The following is a 26,065-nucleotide window of genomic DNA, read 5'->3' on the forward strand; positions in this document are numbered from 1 at the left end:
GTGATAGATTCTACGTCATCGTAACCAACCCATTGATCTCCTTTGACCATGTAAGGTACTTGATAATATGGATCCCTAACAACATTCCAACCGCCTTGTTGCAACATAACACAGATCTGAAATATGGAAAAATATCACTATAGTGTTAACATAAATATCTCAAATTTATTGAAGTTCTGTCCAGTTTATGAACTAGCAAACAAACAAATATTACATATTAATTTTAGATAAACATAGTTTAAACTTTTGAATTTTTTGTCTTTGTGTTTTAATAATAAATAGCTTCAGAATTAATTGCTCTCAAGAACAAATCAACGAAACAGTAATTTTTAAATGAAATGATTCTACTGACTATGTAACTATACAATATATCTGTAAGTGAAGTAGCGTACATTGAAAATGAAGCTCAACTGCAAGATTGAAAAATTGCAAGATTAGATTAGACAAGCAGTTTGGAATTTGTACATTTTTAGGAGTTGATCTATCATTTATATCTCCCTTATTGGTCTTTGGGGTAAGTGGAATAATTACTATACGAAGTAGATAAAAAGAAAATTAAATCAGTGGATGAATAAGTGTAAGATAGACAGTGGTGCCGATGTTTATATATAACTTTCGGAGGAGGGGCGTTTAAGTGTGTGTGTGTTTTTTTATGTCAGATTTTAATTAAAAGTATCCAGTTCCTAGGGACCCAAGGAAACTTGAGGAGGGAAAGCAAGAGTTGCTTCTGTCCTCCCAGGATCGCGGCCTGTGAAGATAGAAAAGTACACCAATCGAGCAAGACAAAGTAATATTTTTCGTCTGAAACGGGTAAAAGAAATTGTGTCTGGAGAAGAGACGAAGTCTCTCATTCATACTGTGGACAACAGAGACGTATTTACCTAGATAACCCAGGGGGCGAATGATTTGAAAGAGGCTTGTGTCGTTTTCTGCTGGAAACAGCAGCAAATAATAATTACATGTCTACTGCTATTGTGGTACATTAATTCTTTGACAAATATAGTTACATGAAACTGATTTCCTTTACTGACGAAAGTAATGAAAATTTAGTGAATTTAGAGTGAGCAAACTCGAAATGGGAATCACGCTACAGCTAAAATTATTCAATGTAGTTTAGCCGTTAATATAGCTTAAGTAAAAGGAAGCATATACATTTGAAAAATATGAACTAGAATTACTTCATTGTATCCTAAAAATCCAGCTTCTCTGGTGTAAGGTCCAGCTGTACATGGCTGAGATCCAGGAACTCCAATTCCATTATTTTCAGGTTTGTCCAACTTGAAGCACCTTCCGTACAATGGGATTCCCATATTGATTTTTTCGGGTGGAGCTCCCAAACTGATCCAATAGTGCACACTGAAGTTCTAGAAAATAAAATATGTGAATGTAGTATTGTCGTCATATGGACGTCAAGTACAAGTGTTTAAAATGAGCCAATTTAAAATGTAGACTAATGAAATTGTATAATTTTCCAAAAGGAGTTAAGATACACAATATTTACCAAGTCTGTGTATGTGCAATGCATTCACTTCGAATCCAGTTGAGTTGCATTTAAATTCTAATTCATATCAACTTTTATTTAAAAAAACATAGGAAACAAATACATAAGGAAATTGCGTTTTTATTTGATAATCATAATTAAAGAGTATCATGGATTATAACTTACTGTGTTGAAGTAGACGTTGTCACCCTGATCATCAGGTCGGCCGTACATGGGAGAGTTAAGTCCTGTTACTTTATCAAAGGCTCCGTGGTAATCGTAGCTCATGAGGTTGATGTAATCCAAAGACCTAAACAAAGATATAAATGAGATTTTTAAAACTGTGAGTTCCTTCGTAGTTGAATGGTTACTGTCTTGTCTTATGTGCTGGATACTCTAGTTCGATCCCCGTAATATTCGTAATTGAAATTTCGCGGTTAATTTTAAATAATATATAATATTCTAATAATATACAAACTATAATAATAACAAACTAAGAAACTAATTCAGTCTATGGCCTACGGAATCCGAAGATTCAATGCCGCGTTCACGAAAGCTCTCCACTGTCTTCTATCTTTAACCAACTGGATCCAGTTTCTACTTTGTTTCTATCTCTGCGAGATCCATCTTAATATTGTCCTCCCATCTGCGCCTCGTCTTCCTAACGGTCGTTTTCCGATTGGTCTGCCAGTTAAAACTTTGAAAGCGTTCATACTTTCTTCCATCCTGGTTACATGGCTTGCCCACCCGAACCTCCTAGACTTGATGACCCTAACAATGTTTGGTAAACCGTATAAATTATGTACTTCCTCGTATTGAAGTTTCCGCCATTTCCCTTCCCGTTCCTCTTGGATCCGAATATTCATCTCAGGATCTTGTTCTCAAATACTTTCAGTTTATGTTTTTCCCCAGGGTAAGCGACCATGTTTCGCTACTATACAGAACAACAGGCATGATTGTTGCTTTATATATTTTAAGCTTCAAATTCCTCGACAGAATTCGCGACGACAAGAGATTTTGAACTGAATAATAACACGATTTCCCTGCTTTTAGTCGACATTTAATTTCTTCGTAAATATGGTTTTCGTCTGTTAATATTGATCCTAGATATTTGAAAATACCCACTTTATCAAAAGTATTATTTGATATGTTAACGCATTCATAATTTGCCGTATTACGATCCCGACGAACTTCCGTGTATTTAGTTTTCTCTGCACTTACTTCTAAACCATGTTAGTGCAAGCGTTTAATAAGACCTCTGCATTTCTTTCTATTGTTCTCCTATCAACCCCTATTAAATTTACATCAGCATACGCCATAACCTGGTGAATACCATTCAACTCTAGGCCCTGGTTACTATCTTTGATTCTTCTCATAGCGTATTCCAGGACAAAGTTGAACAATAATGGCAACAAAGCATCTTGTTTCAGGCTATTCTGGACGTGAAAGCTGGCGGACAAAAATTTTCCGACTCGGACATAATAATAATAATAATAATAATAATAATAATAATAATAATAATAATAATAATAATAATAATAATAATAATAATAATAATAATAATAGAAATACTCCAAAGAATATGTTGAATCAACTTACTATCAAGGAAATCAACTCAAAGGAAATCAACTTACTATTTAGCACACTTCATAGTGAATATTAAATACACCTGAATATCCATTAAGTATTGTCACTTTGTTAGCTCGTTGTAATTACACACCAAAATAGATAATGTGGACAACATTTCGATAACTCGCTGTATAGCGAGAATTCCTTTTAATTTTAGAAAATTAGTTTTTAACTACAATAGTTGAACTTCTAGAGAAAACAAATTATCATTCCTAAACTTTGAACAATATTTTCAATTTTATGATATTATTTACTTCATGAATGATATATTTAATTTGAGTTTGATTTATTAATCAATTTGTCTTCCTTTATATTACTTACTCTGCCATCTTGGGTACATCGTAGGCGACATCAATTGTTCCTTTCCCGGCAGATACAGCTGCTGTCAGCAACAGTCCTTCTGGAGCAAAAGCTGCCTTCATCTCCTTCAAAAGGGCAGCGTGGTTCTCCTATAATTACAATATTCAATTTAAGCTAGTACAAGCCAAGAAGATTATATTATTGTATACATATTCATACATCTGGAGTATACTAATGTATGCAACTGACAGTTATTGTATTCTCTAATAATACCTAGTAGTAATTGTCTCTAACTGATCAATATGTAACAAGATTTCCATAACTTGAATTATAGGTTTGCAAGAATTTACTAGCGAGATTTGTTCTATTCTTCTCTTGAATTTAGTCAAATCTACTAGATACATTGTACAAACCTCTACATGATTCAACATTTTCTGCGAAACTAACTTTTAGAAAATAATTTTAAAAGTGGCAGAAATTTAAAAATATAATTCAGGAAAGGTAGTATTAATTGTATATGTAGTGCAATAGACAACATTGAAGATATTTCAGTTAATTAAGAGCTAATGCCTAAATATATCTTGAAATGATGCACTATTCATACTTTATTATACGATGATAAATGTATGATCTGATAATTTATAATGATCAGATCATAATGATAATTTATGTGAAGTTTACCTAAGATCAGTCTATGTGATTTAAGATTCTTGTAACTCGAATCCAAGAATTCTAAACAAATTTCTAATATTGTTATTACATATATATTTCAAAGAAAGTCTATTGTTTTACTAACATTAAACATGTTGCGAAAACACGTAATTTAATACGTATACGCTTATCAGTTTTAGGCACTGTTTATATTCATATATTAGTGCACACATGATGAGCAACTGAGCTTAATGATGAATTTTAAGATTAAGAAAACGTAGTTATTATTATTATTAGTTAAGCCTCGTTTGGTGTGTTAACTTTTACTGAAACGTGGGTACTAAGTACCATATACATTTTTGTTAAAGTTAAGTTACTTACTCTGTCCTCTGGTTTGCCACCTCGTTGAGCAGGGTATTCCCAATCAAGATCCAGTCCATCAAAGTTGTACTTCTTCAAGAATGTAATGGCGTTAGTGATGAACTTTTCTCGACTTGCGGCAGTAGCTGACATCTGTAAAAGTTTCAAATTTAAAATATAATATTTCACATATTAGTTTTATTATATGCATACCTGTTTTGTCTAAATCATTTAATGTCAAAATGTATCTAGCAGTTTTGTTCTAATCTTGTTTTTACGTAAATTTACAATAGAAAGATACTTACGTCAGAATATTTCGAAGATCCCTCATTCCATCCACCAATAGCCAGGAGTGTTTTCAGACTTGGATTTTTCTCCTTGAGACCAGTGAATCTTACAAATGCACCTGTATCATGTATAAAAATATATGCATTTTATTTTCAATGCAATTTTATTTAGCTTTTTGTCTGTTTCCTATTAAGTCAATCTTCATATACTATCCGATTATATTACGGAGAGGATTATGGCTTTGTTAATACATTTTAATAACATTTTTATCTATAACATGTTTAGTTCGGGAACTGACTTTCTTCAATGTAATTTTACATATAGCATCTCCCAAGTTTGATAACACATGTGGTTAGTTCTTTCTTAAATAAATGACAGGTGGATTTGATAAAACTAGATTTATTACATTAGATTAACTGGGAAGGTGTGTATACCTACTATCTGTTTAGGAAGTGGTTCTAGAATACCTAAAACAAGTCAACAAGATAGTTAATCTACGAGTAGAAGATAACCTGTAAATAGTACAGATGTATACTGTATTAATGAACAGATGATTCGATAATTTTCTGATAGAAAATAACACGTTGTTTTTAGAGAGTATCTTAATAGTACATAGTTACTTTTAACTTGCTGTTAGCCCAAACAAAGAAGAACAACCATAAATATTATAGAGTTACTTGAAAATATAGAATTAAACTCAGAATGGTAAATTTCAGAAACAAGAAATACAGAAATGATTTGTCTTAAAATATTGTTTCCAGGAAAGTATGAGAGGCCTTCTTTCATAGGTTTATGAATAAAAATTGTTCAGTTAAAATTACCAACTATATTAGGAAATTATATTATTATTTACTGATGTTTACGATAAAATTCTAACGTTAATATTGATTAGTGAAAGAAATTATATTTTCATATTTTATTACTTAAGAATGGGATAAACGACTTCTAATAGTATTTAATAATTCTGAAATGATTTACGTAAGTGAATAAAGAGCGAACAAAATTTCAAATGTTACCTTTGCCATAATTGTCTGGTAGGTCATTGTAGCCATCAAGTGCAGTCATGATTCCATCCCAGCTGAGACCAGCAAAACCATATATGATGTGGGTGCACAGGAAAGGATCGATATTTTCTACGTCATATTTTCCTCCTTCTGGTCGATACACTGCCCAGCTTCCATAATAACATACTAAATTTTTACCTACAATTAAAAATTAGAATGACATTTATTTAATGAAACCTGGTCTAGATCTTGCGTCGTTGTACTCTATCTTGATTGTTTTGGAATTCCGTTCAGCACTGAAGCTGTATGAAACGTGGACTTACAGCTTAATATAGGATACGAACCACATGAGCTCCACCGGGTGTACTATGTTTAGTTTTTTTTTAGAGTATAGTTTGATTAACATTCTATTTATCCACATCAGAAGTACATGTTATGATAATATCCAGCATACCCATTTAATGTCTATGGATACGTCTAATAGATGTTCACTGAAAGTATCGTAGTAATGTTAGAATTTTGGTAGGTATATGAATAGAAGTTGAATGACTTCTGTATTGATCAACATCTGGTTATCCTCAACAGTTACCTTTAAAGTACTTCAAAAATCTTAGAATTAATGTGTTTACTGCATTTACCGATTCAGTTATTTAAACATTGACATCGAAATGGAGTGTATTAATAAGAGAATTAGCTTATTATTATTATTATTATTATTATTATTATTATTATTATTATTATTATTATTATTATTATTATTATTATTATTAACTGCAAAATATAAATTGAAAATTTTGAAGGAGATAGGATTCGATGCCCTGATTACTTTATTCTTTCTAAAGCAAGTTAATACTGAGAGTCCAGTGGATTTGTAAGAAGAGAATTTGGAAGGAAATAGGAAGTCCACAACAAACCCATTTGATTGTGTTCGGAAGCAATGGAAATACACACCCACTGAATGCAATTCAACAAGTCAGTAGTATTGAAACAGACACGATGACAGGAGTATTGTCATCTATTGGAACACTACGTGGATGAGATAAATAAACCAAACGAGAAAAATAAGTAAAATAAATAATTCATGTTTTATAAAATCAAAGTCATTATTTAATTATTTATAAGTTGTGTTTCCCTGTTTCGATATTCGGTGTTCTGGTAGTTTACATCAGCTTACTGTGTTAATTGTAATATTTGTAGTGTTCCAGCTCTTTAGTTCGAACTGTAAGAATTGACTCGAGGGGAGAGGGAAACCATACGAACATGCTTCGAGCTCTTTCCTTCATTGAGGTACTAGTAACTGTTTTCGAAGTGCCAATTTTCTTGCCGAAAAATGATGTAACATTAATACCTAACATGTTCTGACTATAGCTTATTTCATCTTCTTTCTCATTTACGGCACGAAAAAAGTATGAAAGTGAACATGCTACAAAAAAAAAAAAAAAAAAAAACGGCTGGAACTTTTGAAATGAATTTTGGAAAATAGTACCTACACCGAACTGGATTTTTACTTCGATCAAAATGACTATCCTAAGTGGGAGAGAAGGTTCAAAATTTATGACAAAAATGGAGTGTCTCAGGAGCTCCTAAAGTTAGGAAGATGAAATTTGGTCTCTTTCCTATGATAATAAGAAAGAAAACGTCAATTTCAGTACGGTGAGAAAGAAAATTAAAGAAATTGCTCTTCTTCTTTCTTACAGGGAGAAGTTTTGAAAAACTCTGGACCACATTACGTTTCTACTTATTTTTAATGAGAACTATGTATTAAGGGATTCGTCATCCGAATTTAAGCGGCTTGTTAGGTACTCTATGTTTGGCAGAAATTTTGAATCTTCTCTTCCTCCTTTAGAATATACATTTTAATTGAAGTGTATAATAAAACTTCAGTTCGAGGTAGATACTATATCCTAAAATTTATTTCAAACGGTTCAGTTGTTTCCTTCTGATTCGATCATACAAACAAGACTACGTTTATTTTTATTTATATGATACATGGTTTACTTTTTCGTGCAACATCCTATCTATTATTTTTTATTATTCTTTGAGAAGCAATTTATATTATCACTGCCTGTTAGCATGCTAAAGCAGTATTCAATTCAGGAAATACATAGAGAACAATATAGAAAAAATAAGTTTCATCGTCTGATAATAACAAAATTCATGGTTCATTCCTCTCAGACTTCGTTATACCAAGAAAAATAGACGACGTATTAAATTGTGAGAAATGAGAACTCTTAATTAAGAGTATATCTATCCTTAATCATCATAGATATAATTATATCAAATGGCTACAGAAAAAAAGCATAGAAGTTTTAGGGGAGGAAGACACCGTTTTCGGTTTTTAATCAATAATGATTAACGTAACTAAAATGTTACATAAGAATAAAGACAGTGTCAAAATCAAAAGAAATAAAATATATTTGGATAAGAACATTTCATGTTATGATTGTTATAGAATTATATAATTTTTATTTAACAATTTACAGCATATCATATTACAGCATAAGTTTATTGATTCCACACAGGCAGTGTAGTTACTCGATGAAATCGAAGGACATTATCATTACTTCTACTTTTGAGCAAAATGATCTCTAATAAATATGTCGGATGATCATAGAAACAATCATGTCATTATTGAAGCTCTTGTAGGAATCCTGCACTAAATTCACTTATATCATGTTCTACTTAAGTGTATACAAGTTATTAAGTCATATTCAACTACAAAACAAGTCGAAAGAAATAAAAAGATCAAGGATGAATTATTACAACACACTTACGAGATCTCTTCTTATAACAATGTAACGTTTCCAAAATTTCAAATGACCTTGTCAAAGGAACTTGTTACAGTGATGGTAAAGAAAAAGTCTTCTTGTCTTGAAGTGGGTTATGAATGTACGATTCTTGTAGATACAAGTGAAGATGATTTCACGTCACGCAAGCTTTATTTTGGTTTCGTTTCTTACTTGTGAAAAAGGCAATGATTTCCTACTTTTTTATGACCCGCATTAATTTTATGTTAAAAGACTTTAACGTAATATTCGTCTGTGTAAAAAGTAAATTTCTGGTGCTACTAGTTCTAGTTAAGGATTTTTTCCTTAATTTAAACTACTAAGTCTAATCAGTGGTAGAAGGTCTAATCAGTAAACGTTCGAATCAAACTTTTTTTTTAAAGAAGGGGGTCAGTGGCGTATTTACGATTTTGTTTCGGGAGGGGCTTTGTTAACTTTCGGGGGGGCTTTGCCTGGAAATGTGAAAATTCTGCAAGATATTTCATTTACTTTACTAAGTAAGATTTCGGGGGAGACTTAAGCCCGGAAGCCATCCCTCTAAATACGCCACTGAGGGGGACTTTTCTAGATACATACATATCAATGCTTTTGTTTACGCAGTGGTGTAAGTTAAGTATGAAATGGACGAAATATTTCTCTGGCAAGGAAGAAACTCTCCTTTGACCATTTGAGGAAATTACTTGGTGAAAGGAGGGAATTTCCCTCATCCCCCGGTTAATTCGAGATCTTAGTTTACATTCCTAACACTCAAGAGTATCTTAATTCAAATCCAGTGACGATCGTTCTAATTTAGATAGTATAAGGGATATCAGCTTATTTTACAGAATTTTATTTCGGGATCCTTAAATTAAATTACTCGTAAAGAGTTTTTTTCTGTTATTTAATATATTGAATAAATTGAGTAGTAGCGTGTTTGCAAGCGATCCGATTGAGTTCTTCCTGATTTTTTTTTCTTAGCTGCATTGAGTTATCTCGTAGCTAAGCGGTTAGCATACGCGCCTTTGGCGTGGGAGTCCCGGGCTCGATTTCCAGCGGGAACTCATGTGGTTTCGATCCCACCTTAAGCTGTAGGTCCACGTCTCATATAGCCTCGCCGCTGCAGAAAGAGACGCTAAACTCAAAATGAATCCGTCAATCCTTAGCTGCATTAATAGATTGTTGGGATGTACTTTAATGAAATTATCTTTGTTCTTTTTCTGTACTCATACCTATCTGCATTGATGTTTTCAACAGCATTAGTAATCTTCATAGATCAGTAAATGAGATGAATTTTCATCATTGTATACCTTTGTGGTCAAGTAGGTAACACATATGCTTTCTGTGCGCACGACTCCGAATACGATTCCGGATAGTGCCTTGCCTCATATTTAATCCTGACTAGTAGTTGGGATCCCATTTCAAGCAGAATGTTTCGTGTTGTATAGCCTTGATAGTAAATAGAGACTTTTAAAAACATAACTCAGCTGAACGTTCTATCATTACTGTACTTCATGGATCTACACTTAGTATAAATTTAATATGCAAAAATCACAGAAAGACAATGTTAGTTAAGGAGCAAAATATCATTCAATACAATGTTACAAGTAAAATATTGAATTTTTATGAAAGAACTTTTAATAGCAGAAATTCAGCAAGATATCTAATTACAGTTCTAAAAGTCAATTCGTATCTTAATGAATAACACAAATCCTTCGAAAATAATACTTCTATCCGTAATAAGAAAAGCAATCAAGGAGTATACAGGCAAGGTCAAATCATACAGAGGGACTTAGTATGTAAATATCAATTTACAGAATGAGAATTACGGATGTAATTAACAATAAAACGTTTATGCCATCTTCCATATAATACCAAATAAGGTGTATCGTCGTAAAAAAAAAAAAAAAAGAAAAGAAAAGAAAGAAAAAGAAAGAAAGAAAAAGAAAAAAGTAAACAGTTGATGTTTCCTTGTGTTACTGAGATATACTTCAATTCTAAAGTAGTGCCATATTTAAGTACGAACGAAATTACACGAGCGCAGGGCGACAAAATTTTGGGGGCGACATGAAAGAGAATTAAGATGAGGCAAGTGCATTCACATGCATGTAGAGAATTGCTGCAGTGTAATGCGTTGATGAAACACTATCTCTTGTCCAATTATCTTTGTTGCAGACTGTTATTAACACAGAATCGAAAACACCGTAGCAGTTGGATAACTTCGTGAAGTCATTCACGCAGGAGTGAAATCGGTGATAAACCGTGTTGTAATGCTAAGCATGTTAACTGTTAGGATTGACATTGCCCTTCTTGAAGCTGGTCCATCTTGGTCACACAGAGTAGCAGATTGCAAACTATGAACCTAATACTAAACATACTGTACTAAAAATTGGAAAAGAAATTAGAAGAAAATATTCCAAATTAGGATAGGATTAAATACAATTTTAGCGAGTGTCTATATTGGTAATAAAAGCATTTACGTAATTCGAATTGAGAAGGCTTTTTGCAAATTCGAAATTTGTTTATTTGAAATTTGTCTTACATTTGAGCCAAATGTAACAGAAGCTAGAGACAACTCGAGCACAAAATTTAGAGTAAGAACATAATTGTAAAATAAACGTTGTTAATGGTGAGCAGAAATACAATTTTATACAATTAATGTAGTCCGTATAAAACACAAAACTGTTCAGAAACGAGATTAAGTGTCTGACTATTATTAGCTTGGTTTTGTGGGGTTTCTCTTTTCTTTAACAGCTTATTAACTGACTAAATTTTGTTAGGTGCTTAACTAACCTTTAAGTAATAATTAAACAGAAACTCTCTTTTAAGTACAAAATTATGCACAAGTTATTCATCCGAAAATAGTACAGTTTACGTGATTTTACATTTGAGTGTAATCCATTAAGAATATTTGTCTTGTTCGGTAAGGAGGAAGTAAGGAGGCAAAGAAACGAATGTATAGAACTTTTTAAGTAAAATTTTGTTACTGAAAGAAATCTGTGTAAGAATTCAATATAGTTGTAGATAAAGTAGTAGTAATTTTTTAAATAAAATGTTAATGAGTAAAAATTTATCTGTAATAGGATCAAGTTACACAATGAATTTATTATTGTCTTACCGTTAGCAAAATGCACAGCAAATGCTGCCAGGAATGTTACAAGACCCAACACAGCGAAACACTTCATATTGTCCTGAAAAATATATGGACATGTTATTAGTAAAACTTCAGTAAAATATTTGGTCTAGGAATTAATTCGTGCGGGTGGACAAGAGATGGCGCAACGAACGGAGCGTCCCACAGTTCCGTGTATCCACACATGTGTTGCAAACCCCTGTCATCGCGTATCGTTCGTAGTATAGGGCAGTGGATTAAAGCGTCAACAACACCAGTTTGTAGTTAAGTGAACATGGCGCAATTTGTGCCTGATAAAGTGTTTTTGCGGGGTGTCCTGCTGCATTACTTTAACATGCAGAAAAGTGCGACTGAAAGTCATCGTATTTTGGTGGAAGTGTATGGTGACCATGCTCTAGCTGAGCGAACGTGTCAGAAGTGGTTTGCACGGTTTAGAAGTGGTGATTTCGGCTTGGCAGACCAAGAGCGAGCTGGACAGCAAAAAAAATTTCAAGACGAAGAATTGACAGCATTGCTCGAGCAGGATTCGTGTCAAACGCAGGAACAACTTGCAGCAGCATTAGGCGTTGATCAAACAACAGTCTCCAAACGCTTGAAAGCCATGGGAATGATTCAAAAGATGTCACATTGGGTTCCACATGAATTGAAAGACAGAGACGTGGAAAGACGAAAAACCATTTGCGAATTGCTGCTTCAACGACAGAGCAGAAGGGGTTTCTGCATCGAATTATTACGGGTGATGAGAAGTGGATCCATTACGAGAACCCTAAACGAAAAAAGGCCTGGGTGAAACCAGGTGAACCAGGTCCATCACAACCAAAACGAGATATTCACTGTGCAAAGGTTATGCTGTGCATATGGTGGGATATGAAAGGTGTGGTGTACTATGAGCTGCTGCAACCGGGTGAAACTATGAATGGAGAACGTTATCGACGACAATTAATGCGTTTGAAGCAAGCTCTGGCCAGAACACGACCAGAATGGGAGAACAGACATGATAAACTTATTGTTCAACATGATAACGCTCGCCCACATGTCGCAAAACCGGTCAAAACCTATTTAGAAAATGTCGGATGGGAAGTTTTACCCCACCCGCCGTATTCACCAGACGTTGCTCCTTCGGACTACTACTTGTTCGATTGCATGAACAACGATTTGATTGGACAGCGGTTTACTTCTTCAGAAGATATCGAAACATGGGTCTCTCACTGGATCGCTTCCAAGGATGAGGACTTCTTTCGCCACGGAATCCGTACATTGCCTGACAGATGGGCGAAAGTGGTGGCTAGCGATGGACAATATTTTTCTTAAGGTATTTATGTATTTTGTGTTTGTACTACAGCTTCAATGTGTGCGTACCAACCGCAAGAATTAATTCCTAGACCAAATATTTGAAATATATTATTAAGTTATATAAAGATAGACCTATATGTAGTTTGCGAAAGTTTACCATTATATAATTTTTTTTTTTTTTTTTTTTTTTTTTTTTTTTTTTTTTTTTTTACAACAGAAGCATATCACTTTTTAAAATCACATTCCTATTATAAATGGGAGGCAATAATTTGTCGCCTCAATTTTTTTTGCTTTGCTAATCTTAATATTTTTCGTTGAGGTTAGTAATTAATTTTGTGTTAAGATTAGTAGCTCCAAAGTACTTTTTTGTTTTTAGTATTATGTTACTTGGAGTTAACTGGAGGCATGATATATAGAAAAATGGGCATTCTCCAACCACAAAGTCCAAATAGTCACCAATGGTTGCCACTAAGATGTCCCCGTTTTCATATTATTTTAGGTATAATAATACGAAGATGGATTTGCTTTTTTACTACTCTATTTCTTTTAGATATAAATACTTTTTACATTATCTCGGGTCAATCTTATATCAAAATAGCCTGCCTACATTAGAGGAGTGAAGCACAAGTCTATTGGTCAGTGCACAAAGAATACCAAATGTTCAAAAGTGTGATACTAATTTCGGTTTCTAACAATGAGAATCTGATTAATTCCTGTTGAATAGACGTTAGATTAGAAGCTAAAGAATCAATAATCTGTGTATTTGCAATCAGTACAGCAAGAGTAGTTTGTGTAGAAATTAACTTCAAAGTATAGTTCATAGCATTTTCTGTAACAACAGTACTACTTGATCAGTTCAATTTTTATTAAGGAGTTTGGTATATGAAACATTCCTTTATATATTTTCTCTGTCTGTCTGTGTGTCCGTCCAGGAGACACAACATTTCAAGAACTACTATTGATAGATTACAATCAATTTTGGCTAGGATAAAGAGGGTTAGAATTTAGAAATCGAGGTCGCTGGTGGAGGTGATCCATTCAATTAATCCTAAGGTATGGACAATCAAAACTTGGTTATGAATGTATTCCTATGGAAGAAATTATGGATATAATTCTTGCTTGATAGACTACGTGCAGTGTTGTTGAGATTAGCGGGTTCATATAACGCTCAGGATGCAAAATACGAATATATCCGTGGAATACAACGCTGAAACAAAACAAAATGACATTTTACTCGACAAATCTAAAGACTTGAATATTTGCTGTTTTTAAATATTCATTCATAAGTATATTTCATTTAATTTGAAGTAAAATGCTATATTTAAGCCTACACTTAAAAAAATTCAACTTGATAAGGAGTTCGATTTACCAAAAACCAAACCAAATTCCTCCACGTTCTGTACACTGTGACACTGTTACTTGTTAACTGTGCGTTGACAATTTTCATTAGTTTCTAAGATTGCTTTGTTTGTTAGAATTGGTCTTTCCCAGCATCAAGATTACATGCAAAAATGAACTTAAATCTTGTTTTACCTCGTGGTACGCTGAAATACACGGATGGCAAATGTGTTCAAACGATAATGTATGAATTGTTGAAATATGAAATTGGAAGCAAAGTTCCTCGAAGATGCTAATGCAAATATTGTATTCCAAAAACTCACATAACGTGGGACCGAACAGGAGCCATCATAACATACGTAAACACTTTATCGCTAAGCTATCGGAAAATAAACTAAAGCAAAGTTAATTTTGATAATTTTGGCATAGAGCTCGGTTTTGTATGTTGAATGCACGCACGATACATTTTGACTTTAGTTATATGTGTTGCATGTAATTCAACAAATTGTACTCAAATAAGAATATCAAAAAATAGACCTCTAGTGTTACAATTCGAAATATGTTAAATGACGCTCTCTGCTGCACATATGTCATATATATGGCATATATATGGCACATATGCTATATATATATATAAAATTAGACAAAAGCATAAATTACATTTCCTTCTAGAGAATATCGAATATCTAGCAAAAATTTTAAAATGAAAGAAATTAAACTTTGAGATCTTGGTTCATCAATCATGCAGGATAATTACTAGGTTTTCTTTTAGATCTAATTACTTCAAGTGATTAGCAATCAATTGATTGTTTCTTTTAAAGACTAACAAAACAAGAGAAAAGACTAAAGAAGAAAATTATGTGAAAGAAGCAATTCCCCGTAACTTACTTTTCATTTTTCTTCCTTTTTGAATTCATTGTTTTTGTCCTATATTCTTCAATGTTATGTTCACAACGTTTAACTTCTCATTTAAGGTTCTTGGAAGCATAACGTGACAAGCTTCAAACCGTTTCTCGTAACAAATTATTAACTTACTCAAGCTTGAAATTTGACTTGCTACAGTTACTAAAGCTTCATAAGAGGAAAGTTATTTCGCACATTAAATGATCACTATGATATAGAAATCCAAGAACTGTAATACAATCCAACGAAGTTCTATTTTTGTTTTTTGTGTTATGTTATTGTGTGCTACTACTAATATGAGAAAGGTTTGCATCTGTAGTTCCAGGTTTGATTCCCTCTGTAACCATACATTTTATGTTACTGATCCAGCATAATGAGATAATTAGGGAAGTTTCTTGAACTAAAAGATAGTGGAGTCTTATCTGAAAAGCCAGAAATAATTGCGTAATGAACTTGTGCGCTGACCACGCACTAATCAGGTGAATGTGCGCCATTTAGCTGGCCATAGAACTATGTAGGTTGCAGAGACAGACAGTTCATTTTAGTAGGTAGTTATTATGCCTAGCTTAAGCTCATTTTCCAAATAAAGTATAGCCTAGTAGTGAAAATAATACATTATTTCCGTATTTGTATTAAAACGGAGCGAAAACTGATGACTTCCGCGAAAAATATCGCGTAAATTTTTCGATATAATGTATTGATACATACTTGATTGATTTGGAGATTCAATAAAATGATATTAAGGAGTATCAATGAATGCGATTGCTCTTCTCGAATTTCAGATGTTGAAGAAAAATATTTCGAAAGCTATACTACCGAACATATTATTTTACTAAGAAAAATTATATTAAGAAAATGATCTGTCAAATGGAGACGGATAGAGATACCTCTTCCCTACTCACTTAGTATCGTAATTGAGTGAATGATAGTGTGACTACTTACCACTTCCTTCCCAGTGAGAGAGGGAGTACACTGATTACTGGTAAATCACGTTCGCTTTTTTATAGTCCTTCAAAATAATAGCAGCCCCGCTCCTTCGTTCACACGATGTGGAAGATGTGTGTGAAGAAACATGCATTCGTTGTTTAGAAGACAATACTGCACACACACACACACACACATACATACACACACGCAACGCGCCCTGAATCAACCCATGTGCTTGTCGTCGTCACCTGATAAGTAAATACAAGGGAAAGGGGTGGAGTCTCGCTACGTTGTCAGAAGGGGGAACTTTAAACGATAAGCTTAGATATTTTTTTTTTTATTTCTTTTCTCGTTTTGTTTGAAGCACACCTTAGCAAACTAAAACTCTCTTCATCCATTTGGGAACACTTGTTTCTATTATCTCCTTTAAACTCAAAAGAATAAAAAGTAAGTATATTAAGAAAATCATTTCAGCACTGATCTAAACAAATAACATGTGTTGTCCTATATCCAGGCGAAATTACTAATTGTGTCTGAGATTATTTTCTACAAGTACTCGCATTTTTTCGTTGAAAACACCAGGAAGTTTGTTTGAGAAAGAAGTTATATGTTTCCCAGTGAGAAATATGAAAGTACATTTTGTGAGGTTAATATTGTACTGTACATTATAGAGCCCTATATTATAAGAAATATATTTATATATATCAATTACTATATATGTGTGTGAATTTGATAGTGTCTGAAGAAGGGTATGTTAGATATCCGAAACTCACATTTATTATTACATTGATTTATAATAAAACATTGCTTTGCTCAGCATTTGTATTTTAGTGTAAGTTATTGAATATAGCAAAGCTACTACGAATCAGATAGGAAATACATATTTCGTGCAATGCTATTCATACACTTTTTGTTTCTAAAATTATAATTAGATGAATATTATAAACTTTCTTTACATAAATAATCCCATCACTCGATTGTAGGACAGCAAATGTAAAAAATTTATACCCAAGCGAAACGGAGGAATCCTTTAATATTAATGCTTGAAATCCTGGATCATTAATTGAATTATCTATTGGATCACTAATTGTATTACTAAAACTTAAGAAAAATATTACAAAGCGATGACAGATGGCCTGATAAAAGTAGCACTAGCATCATATTCTACCGTATGATTTAATATGATTTTACTCTTCTGCATTATTATTCGAGTCTCTGGTTATTAGTGTTGCCGATGAGACGAGAAATTATGTTTCCTCTTCTCCCCTCGTAAATTTTGTCGAATTCTCGTCTCGTATCGAATCTCAAAGATTTCTTTCCCATCTCGTCTCAATTCTCAAAAAAATTTTCTCGTTTCGAATTTTTTCTCCATTCGTTCTGTAAATTTACCTACAAAATTTATTTCCTATCGCTGGATCAATTTATAGATTTTACATTATTAATTTATGTAACACTAAAATAGTGTTTGAAATCTAAGACTTGTATGAACTAGTGTTGCCCTCTAGATTCGAGAAATTTCTCATCTCGTCTCGAATTTCAGAATGCATTTTTCGCCTCAAAAACGAGTCGAAACGAGAAATTTACATCATTTATAATCTATCAACGAGAAATCTAATTTATCATCCGATATCATCTCGTGGGAAACACTACAGGTTACTTCAAATCAACCTACTGACATTTACGTCTTAGAATTAGTGGTTTTTAACTCGCTAAAATACTGCGATAGACAAAGATTTAGCGCTTGTCTTAGTCGACCATTGTACGTTCTCCTCTGAACACACCCATCAATCAATTCTTACTGCAATACATTACAAAGTACCGTATATTGCTACATTCATTTGGTTGTTTCGTTTCCCCTCTATCAGTTATTTTCCCTCAATATGGAAGTTTGCAACAAGCAAAGTGCATACATTGCATCGTAAGTCTAAATTTACAAATAAGAAAGATGAGACCTAAAACATAAATCTCAAATAGTTTGTGAAAATTAATACTTCTTCCATTGAAAAGAACATTTTGTTCATTTGATGAAAGTTATGCTTTAATAAAATATTCGGGTTCTCGAAAGTTATTGCATTCAAATATACAGTATTTTTTCGTTTCTTTCTTTTAATTACCTAAAGAAAATAAAGGCTTACTTAGCCTTGTATTCAGAAATACATATTGAGTCAAAAGTACCAGCACATACTTCTTTCTTCGAAAGGAAGTAAGTGTCAACCGTTCCTAGTTCATAAATTGCACAGTCCTGTTCAAAATGTCTTGGCCTTCCACTTTGTTTTTAAAGAGTCATCTGGCAACCGTGCGTAGGAAAAATAAATACTTCGGCTCTAGATAAAGTTGTCAATTCCTGTATATAAACATTTATTTAATTCCAAGTGTAGTTAGAGTACTGATAGTACAAGGCATTTCAGATATAGGGTTTGCTAGATTTTTTGCACAAGACTGTAAATTGAGCTAAGGACCCTATGCGAGGGTACTTCCTGTGTTTGGAAGCCATCTTGAAGTTCATGTGAAGGCATGCAACGCAGCATTAAAGACAATGATGTACCGAGATCAATTGCATATAAGTAGTTATCACCAAAAAGCTATTTTATTTTACATGTGATCTGTATAGAAAGTGTACTACTTATCTTTTGTCAATAACTGGTTCAAAGGTAGCTTTCATAGCAAGAAAATAAAGTGTATATAAATATGGTGCATATGATCATTACAAAATTTAATTGTGTACTGGATTGATGCACATGAAATTAACAATTAAAGGGTCCTAGCAGTTGCACACCTAATAAAGAAAACGAATAAAAGTTTATAAATACGTGTTTCAGTTGAATACATTTGAACATAAAATACAGTGTAGTGCTCAAAATTTTCTTTGGATTATTTTAAACAACTCTGTGAATGTTTAATCAAATTATATCTTATGGTCTCAGAGATAAATACGTGGAGGTATCAGTGACGTTTGTTTGTCTTGAGTCTATTACATCATTTTAAAAAGTTTATAAACATCAGACAACTTATATGTTACTTAATTAGCAGACTTTCTCCTAAGTTAATGTTTGATGGACTTCATCATATCTCAAATAGTGGCAAGTGATGTTCTTTCACAAGCTCAGTTGTATAGTTTAAAAAAGATATACTAAGAAACCCCCCCCCCCAAAAAAATGTGAACTTAGACACTTTTCTAACTTGGTAAACTATCTGTACAGATAAAAACAATATTAAGTATACGCTGGAGGTATAAGAAATGATAGTTCCAACCTATACTTAATACTGTTTCTGACTGTACAACCAGATACAATCTCCGTCACTGGTTATTTGTGTAAGTTGGTGACTTTCTATGAAAACCCAGCTTAGACAGTTTTCATTGTAAATACAAGTTAAGAATAACAGGATAATTAAACGAAGGGTAATGTGAGATAAATTTAAAATCATCCGAAAAATTTATACAAATGAATAAAATTAACCTCGGTAAGATATTAATTGAATTCGCGACATTTCCAAAGAAACAAGAAAAACAGAGGAAGATAAGAACTTCTATTCAAGATATATCACTAAGTTACTGATCTAACTTATGATTTGAAATCAGTTCAAGTTCCCATTATTTGATTTCCACGAGCTCGATTTTTAGTTAGTTTCGTAAGTTCTACAGAGCGTCTAATTTTCCTGTAGACTACGTGTTTACCTTACTCAGAATACTAATACATACAAACATTAAAATCTGTATTTTTCCTCAAATGCGTTAAATGCAAAAAATAGCTTAAGTGAGTAATGATTTCATATTGCATGCTTCTACGATAAGTAATATGTTTATTTAATGATATGATAATAAGTATCATAATGTTCTTTCTGCCAATCTACAATCCCGATTTAAGCTAACATGTATTGGCAATCTTTTAATAAACAGCAACGAGATAAAAAATTAAAGGGAATAGAGTATGAGACACTGAGTAATCACATAAATATATCACACAATTTCCTGTACAAATCATACAATCATTATCTTTTCTACGATTTCCACTGATGAGGTATATTGATGAATTTGTTGACGAGACTATTATGAAAATTAAGAGATTTTGATACTACTTAATTACGTTTTTATTACTTTTACAGTTCTGCAAAACCGGTTAAAATTTGCGTAAAGTTCCCAAAGAAAAGCTTAGATTGTTGCTAAACCTACTAAATACACAGTGATCACGAAAGCATAATCTGTTAACTTATAATGGCAAATAATGTCATTCAGGTTACAGGGTGGCTTGTAAGTAGGCCTGAGTATCAGTAGGCAGAAAAGTGCACAGTATATGGCAGTGGCGTATTTACGATTTTGTTTCGGGGGGGGGGACTTGGTTAACTTTGTTTATGGAAATATGAAAATTCTGCATTTACTTTAATATAGTAAATACAATTTCGGGGGGGCTTAAGCCTGGAAGCCCCCTTTAAATACGCCACTGAAATATGTTTTTCATACTGATCATCTCGAAAAACGATTACGTAGATATTACTTAAGTCTATTTTTGTGGTAAGAAACAGTCATTTCTTGATAAAACAAATTCAATATATTTTGACAAAGGAATATCAGTTGGAATGTCGGAATTATTCAGGTGTGTTGTGTTTTCTTGTGTTACAGTATTTTCTTTTTAGTGAGCAAGTGAGTGAGAGAGAGAGAGAAAGAAAGAAAGAAAGAAAGAGAGAGAGAGAGAGAGATCGTCTATTTAGGGTACAAATTAATGTTGTGGTTCTACCACACGACACTTGGAAAGTTTGGTAGCGTTTTATCAAACGAACATTTACTACAGGAGTTTAAATCTCACCTGGTGTTAGCAAAATTTGTATGGAAGAAGTTATAAGCTCAAGGATGGTTGTCATGTTTTCTGACGAAAACTGTTAAAACTATGTCTTTTGCCTGTTGGTTTAGGTGTTTGTGGTTTTCATCTCTGCTTGCTGGAGCGGCTCCCAAATGACTGTCCTGAAGACGGAGAAACAGAGGGGATTAATGTCGCCAAACAAGGCTTGAAGCTTAGTACATTTATACTAGTTAATTAGTATGTAAGGGTTGATAAAAAATGTCCCATGAGAGGAACTTATAAAAGTCTCGTAAGAACGACTTAGAGATTTGCGTCAATAGATTATGTTTAATCGACTTTGTTTGGCGTCATCCTCTTTGGATTTAACACCCAGGTGTTTAATTTTGGCTTTCAGAAAAGGTTGTTGTCTTAACGGATTTCTTCTGTCTAGTTGGAAGGTAAGTGGAAGTAGAGTAGACATGATCAAATTTTAATTTTCAAGACTTAATTAAATTTTAATTTTAATTTAGAATTTAAATTTTAAATTTAAGACTAAATTTTAATTTTAATTTAGATTTAGTCGGCATAAATTAGCCCGACAAGAGGTATTCATGTTAGTTCTGGACAATGTACGTAGTGCCAAAGAAACTACACAGTATACATGAGACCTCTGAGACCCCTATTTATTTCCATAATTCCGAATAGCTTTTGAATTGAAATTACTTTGTTTTCTTCACATTAGTTACATTTATATCATTTGTAACATTTATATTTTTTTTTAACATTTATATCAACAGCAATATATAATACAACTTTCGTTGCACATTGCCCTTTTTCATTTGTACGAACTATCATTTTCCGACCCCTAATAATGTTCTGTAGTTAAACAGAGAGATACAAACCGGCACGTAAATCTTTGTTGGGGACTTAGAGACAACACGTATACTTTCTAGGGATAAAAAAACACCCGATGTGTTAGCAAAAGTAGTTGTTGTGGGTCCGATTTTATTTTTTAATCAAGAAAAAACTAAAAAGACAATTGGAAGCAAAAGCATACATTGTAAATGCAAGTAATAAGTATAATTTATTCTCTCTCTCTCTCTCTCTCTCTCTCTCTATATATATATATATATATATATATATATATATATATATATATATATATATATATATATATATATATATATATATATAGGATTTAGGATTTGATTTCTGGGTTTTCGCCATCTAAGGCCATGTTAGCCCGTCACATTTGAGGGATGGTACCACCCTGGGATTTGCCTGGTGTGAGTGGAGAAAACCCAGGAAAGCTCCATCCAGGATGGCTGTCCTGCAAAAGCTTTTTACATTTTTCAACGGCGTGCCCCCATCGGGAATTCAACCCATGACAGTTCTAAAATCTTTTTATGTATTTGAATATTGTTTGTAAAGAAATGTAAAAATTAATGAAATTCCACTTTTCCCTGATTTTGCTATATCCATGGTAATGGTTTACAGATGTTAAAATTAAGTAGCTCATCGTAAACCCTGTTTAATTCTTTAAGTATTCGAAATGTCCTCCATCAACTTAACATACATCCAATTTATCCGAAACATTTTGTTACAAATTGCGGACTGCATTAATGTTCATGAATGCTTTTCTTATGAACTCTTTCATTTCATCCACTCTCTGGGGATTTCACTGCACTCCAGAAAAAGAAGTCCATTGGCGTAAAATCAGGTGAACTTGACGGCCAGTAAACGCTGCCTTGTGACCAAATTCATCGTTGCTGGAAGACATTGTCATGGTAGTTTTTTACCACATATACATAATGAGGAATTACACCATTTTGTTGGAGCTAAACTTCAATAAAGTTCGTTCTATTTTTGAGTTCTGCATTGCCACGTTGCACCCCACGTTTATGCATTGCTGCCATTAATAGTTCCGTCAATCCTACAACACCTTTAGTGGAGGTTGCACTCCATATTGTGTCACCTGCTTGGTTTAATTGCATTTGGAAAATCAAATTGGAATTTTTGTCAGCCGCATAAACATAGTTACGTTTGTTCAAGTGGCCCAACAACTTTGAAATAGGCTTCGTCAGAACCAGATGATCTTATGAAGTACGTTTCGTTCTTCATAGATTTGATTACGTATTATTTCACAGAATTGCAATCGCCGTTCTGGATCATCTTCCGGTAAACGATGTAATAGTATTAGATGGAACAGTTTGAATCAAGTTTTCTTTTCAGTAAGCGTTGCAGTGATTCTTGGCAAGGATAATTCTTGAATTGCAAACAATTCTTTAAAAAATATTAAGTATTCTGTCTTTTGGCAGGTCCTGGGACTAATGAGGGTTTATTCTTCCTAATTTTAGGTTTGGACCTTCAAATGTTAAAAAAAATAGTGACCGTTATTTCATTTTCCTTTCCCATGGATGTTTTAGAATATCTAGGTTTGGGCGCATTCGCCATTGAACGTCCTCCATTAAACTTGTCTCTGACACAATTAATAATCAGACGTGTCGATGAAGGATATTAAACACTTCTATTTATGACGCACGTACCCTATTACCATTTAGTTTTCCAATATTGCTTAAAAACTCATTCCTTTTGTTCTTCATTTAAGTTCATTGTCATCATTTACAATACCTGCAAACAAAATAAATAAATAAATAAATAAACAATACAAAGTGTACTAATGAATTACCTATTTTTGGACCACTTGGTATAAGCTAGTACTTGCGAACTTGCTATCTTCTATCAGTGACAACCTTGAGGAGAAACAGAGTAAGCAACCTCTATCCTTTAGAATTTTCCGTTTTTTTACGTTCAAACTAGATTTTTTTTTTTTAAACTTGCTTCCAAGTAAGTAGACAGATCGCTCAGTGTCTAGCGGAACCTTGAACATTGTCCCTGTGTTGAATCCATATTCCTTCCATTAGAAGCATCGAAAAATGAAATGAAATTTTTCAGTTTAAGTCCAACGATTATGCCCTTTAAGCTAAAAGAGACAATGATTTAAGTAAGTGAACGATGGAGGAAAAATCAGTAGAACGATAGTGTGGAAGGAAACGGGAGTACCCTGAGAAAATCGATGGACATGATGTTGTCTCACAAACTTATTTGGCCGGGGATCGAGCTAGAGACCCACGCACCGGAGGTAAGCGCTCTACCATTCAGCCACAGTACTAGAAGCATAGGAGTACCAGCCGCATATAAAATGAAGGCCCAATACACTCGTTGTGTAGAATCCCTCGAAAAACGTTCGGAATTCTGTTTATTACAGAGTTGCCAGTCTAGTTTATTTTAAGCTAGATTTGTAAGTACCAGAAACACGGCTACTTTCTTGTTATTATTAGGATTTAGATTTCTGGGCTGTCGGCGTCTAAGGCCATTTTTAGCCCGTCACGTATATGAGGGATGACGCCCTCGGCGATCATACTATAAAATGAAAGGGAAGGAAGAAAGGATTGGGGGAGGAAGGAAGCGGAATGGGACAATTATGTTAAGTAACATCCCGGCATTTGTCTGGTGTGAATGAGGGAAACCCAGGAAAAACTTCACTCAAGATGGTTAACCATAAAAATCTGTTACACTTTTTCGAAACAGTGCCTCCACCGGAAATCGAACTCGGGACAGCTCACACCTTTGTTTATTTTAAATCACGTTTTGAGCTCCCTCTACCTAGGTATAAAATGTTAAATCTTTATAAAATGCGTTTAAATATAGATTTTTGTTACACATTTTATCGTTTTGTGTATTTAATGTTGTAGGAAGAAACTAGGGGATAGTTTAGATGTTGCAGTTCCAACTCTATCACTATTGTGTATTTCGCGAGAGCGACAAGTAAATGTAAGATGATACGGTGAGTTTCTTTCTTCTATGTGAGTGCTTACATTATACAGTATTCATGGGCATCAGTGCGAAAGGGGATAACTGTCTCCCTGGATTTTTAAAAGGAATTCGATTCTTCGAAATACGTGCCAAAACGTATTAGATTTGCTTCTCACCCACTACAGTATTTAATATATTTACTTAGTTGATAAAGTTATTCAAAATGAATCAATAATAATTGTTTTACATAAAGTATTAATTTAAATATGCATCAAAGTGCGTATATTCGTGACTTCGTGTATGTATCAGCCTTTTGCCCTATTGGAAAATATTCCTACGGGCGTTTCCGACTGGATTACGAAATCGCTAAAGTAAAATGCTTCGAAAATTTCTTCGAAGTTTAGAGAAACTTTTCATCGAGGGTATATAGCATATGGAGCTACAAATTAAGGTGGAATCGAAACCACCGCAATGGGTTCAAATTTTTAAAGCTCTTCCAATAGTGCAGACATAAAAGAAACATACATGATATTTTAAATTTTGCATTTTTCTGAAATTTTAACTTGTGTTAGAGATGAATAAAATTATAAAAAGATCTAAAACTTTCTAAACAAACATTTTACTATAGAACATTTTAATGTTTTCTTGCTGTAAAAACTCATTTAATTATATTGTTTTACACTGACGCCGCTTTCTGTATAACTTTGGGGGCACTCATTCAAGTATATGTATTTTGTTGTTAGATATCCAAACAACGATATCCATGTCTTAATGGGGGAGAGGGGCGCAAGCAAACTTTAGAGGTACAGGGTACCCTTTGTCTCTCTAGAACCATTGCCTGTGTTGTTTGAAAATCCAGCCATTTGTATTTATTTCATAATATTCTCAACAACACGTATATAAAGGTAACCATAAAGTTCTGTCAGTTTCTCGCCCACCACCTTCAAACATCGATAAGACACCTAAGACGTATCTGGAAAATCAAACATAGTCTCCATCAGCATTGACGACCTTCTGCCAACGTTCTGGAAGGCCATGGAGTCAATTGCGGTAGAACTTGGTGGAACATGAAGCGAAGAAGGTATCAAGTCCATTTTGCACCTCTACTAGGGATTTGAATTGGAGTCCTCGAAGAAGATTGTCCAAGGAATGGAACAGGTGATAATCGGATGGTGCAATGTCCAGGGTATATGGCGGATGAAATACATTTTCCCATCCAAGGCGTAGAGGGGTGTCCCGGGTTATCCTAACCACGTAGGGTTTAGCGTTGTCCTGCACCAGGAGGACCCATATGCGATTCAGAACTAGTGGCTCCAGAGTTTTGAGTTTTTCCTGAACACGGCCCAACTGCTGACAGTACACAGTTGTATTGATGCTCTGACCAACTGCTAGCAGTTCCCGATGCA

The 26,065-nt window shown here is 33.6% G+C and overlaps 1 protein-coding gene across 1 annotated transcript in view; it reads right to left on the bottom strand.

Annotated features, from left to right (window-relative positions):
* LOC145679182 (chitinase-3-like protein 1) overlaps window positions 1-16,231 on the bottom strand; it is a 20,818-nt gene extending 4,587 nt beyond the window's left edge. The window contains exons 1-9 of the mRNA XM_081749773.1: window positions 16,084-16,231; window positions 11,593-11,665; window positions 5,725-5,910; window positions 4,726-4,826; window positions 4,442-4,573; window positions 3,431-3,558; window positions 1,667-1,790; window positions 1,179-1,364; window positions 3-116 (exon numbers count right to left, since the gene is read on the bottom strand). Coding sequence (XP_081605899.1) covers window positions 3-116; window positions 1,179-1,364; window positions 1,667-1,790; window positions 3,431-3,558; window positions 4,442-4,573; window positions 4,726-4,826; window positions 5,725-5,910; window positions 11,593-11,659 — 1,038 coding nt within the window. The 5' untranslated portion in view covers window positions 11,660-11,665; window positions 16,084-16,231. The remainder of the gene's footprint in view (window positions 1-2; window positions 117-1,178; window positions 1,365-1,666; window positions 1,791-3,430; window positions 3,559-4,441; window positions 4,574-4,725; window positions 4,827-5,724; window positions 5,911-11,592; window positions 11,666-16,083) is intronic.
* Between the last annotated feature and the right edge of the window lie 9,834 nt (window positions 16,232-26,065).

The sequence above is a fragment of the Thermobia domestica genome, chromosome 2 (assembly GCF_964235325.1).
Source record: "Thermobia domestica chromosome 2, izTheDome1.hap1.1, whole genome shotgun sequence".
Lineage (NCBI taxonomy): Eukaryota > Metazoa > Arthropoda > Insecta > Zygentoma > Lepismatidae > Thermobia > Thermobia domestica.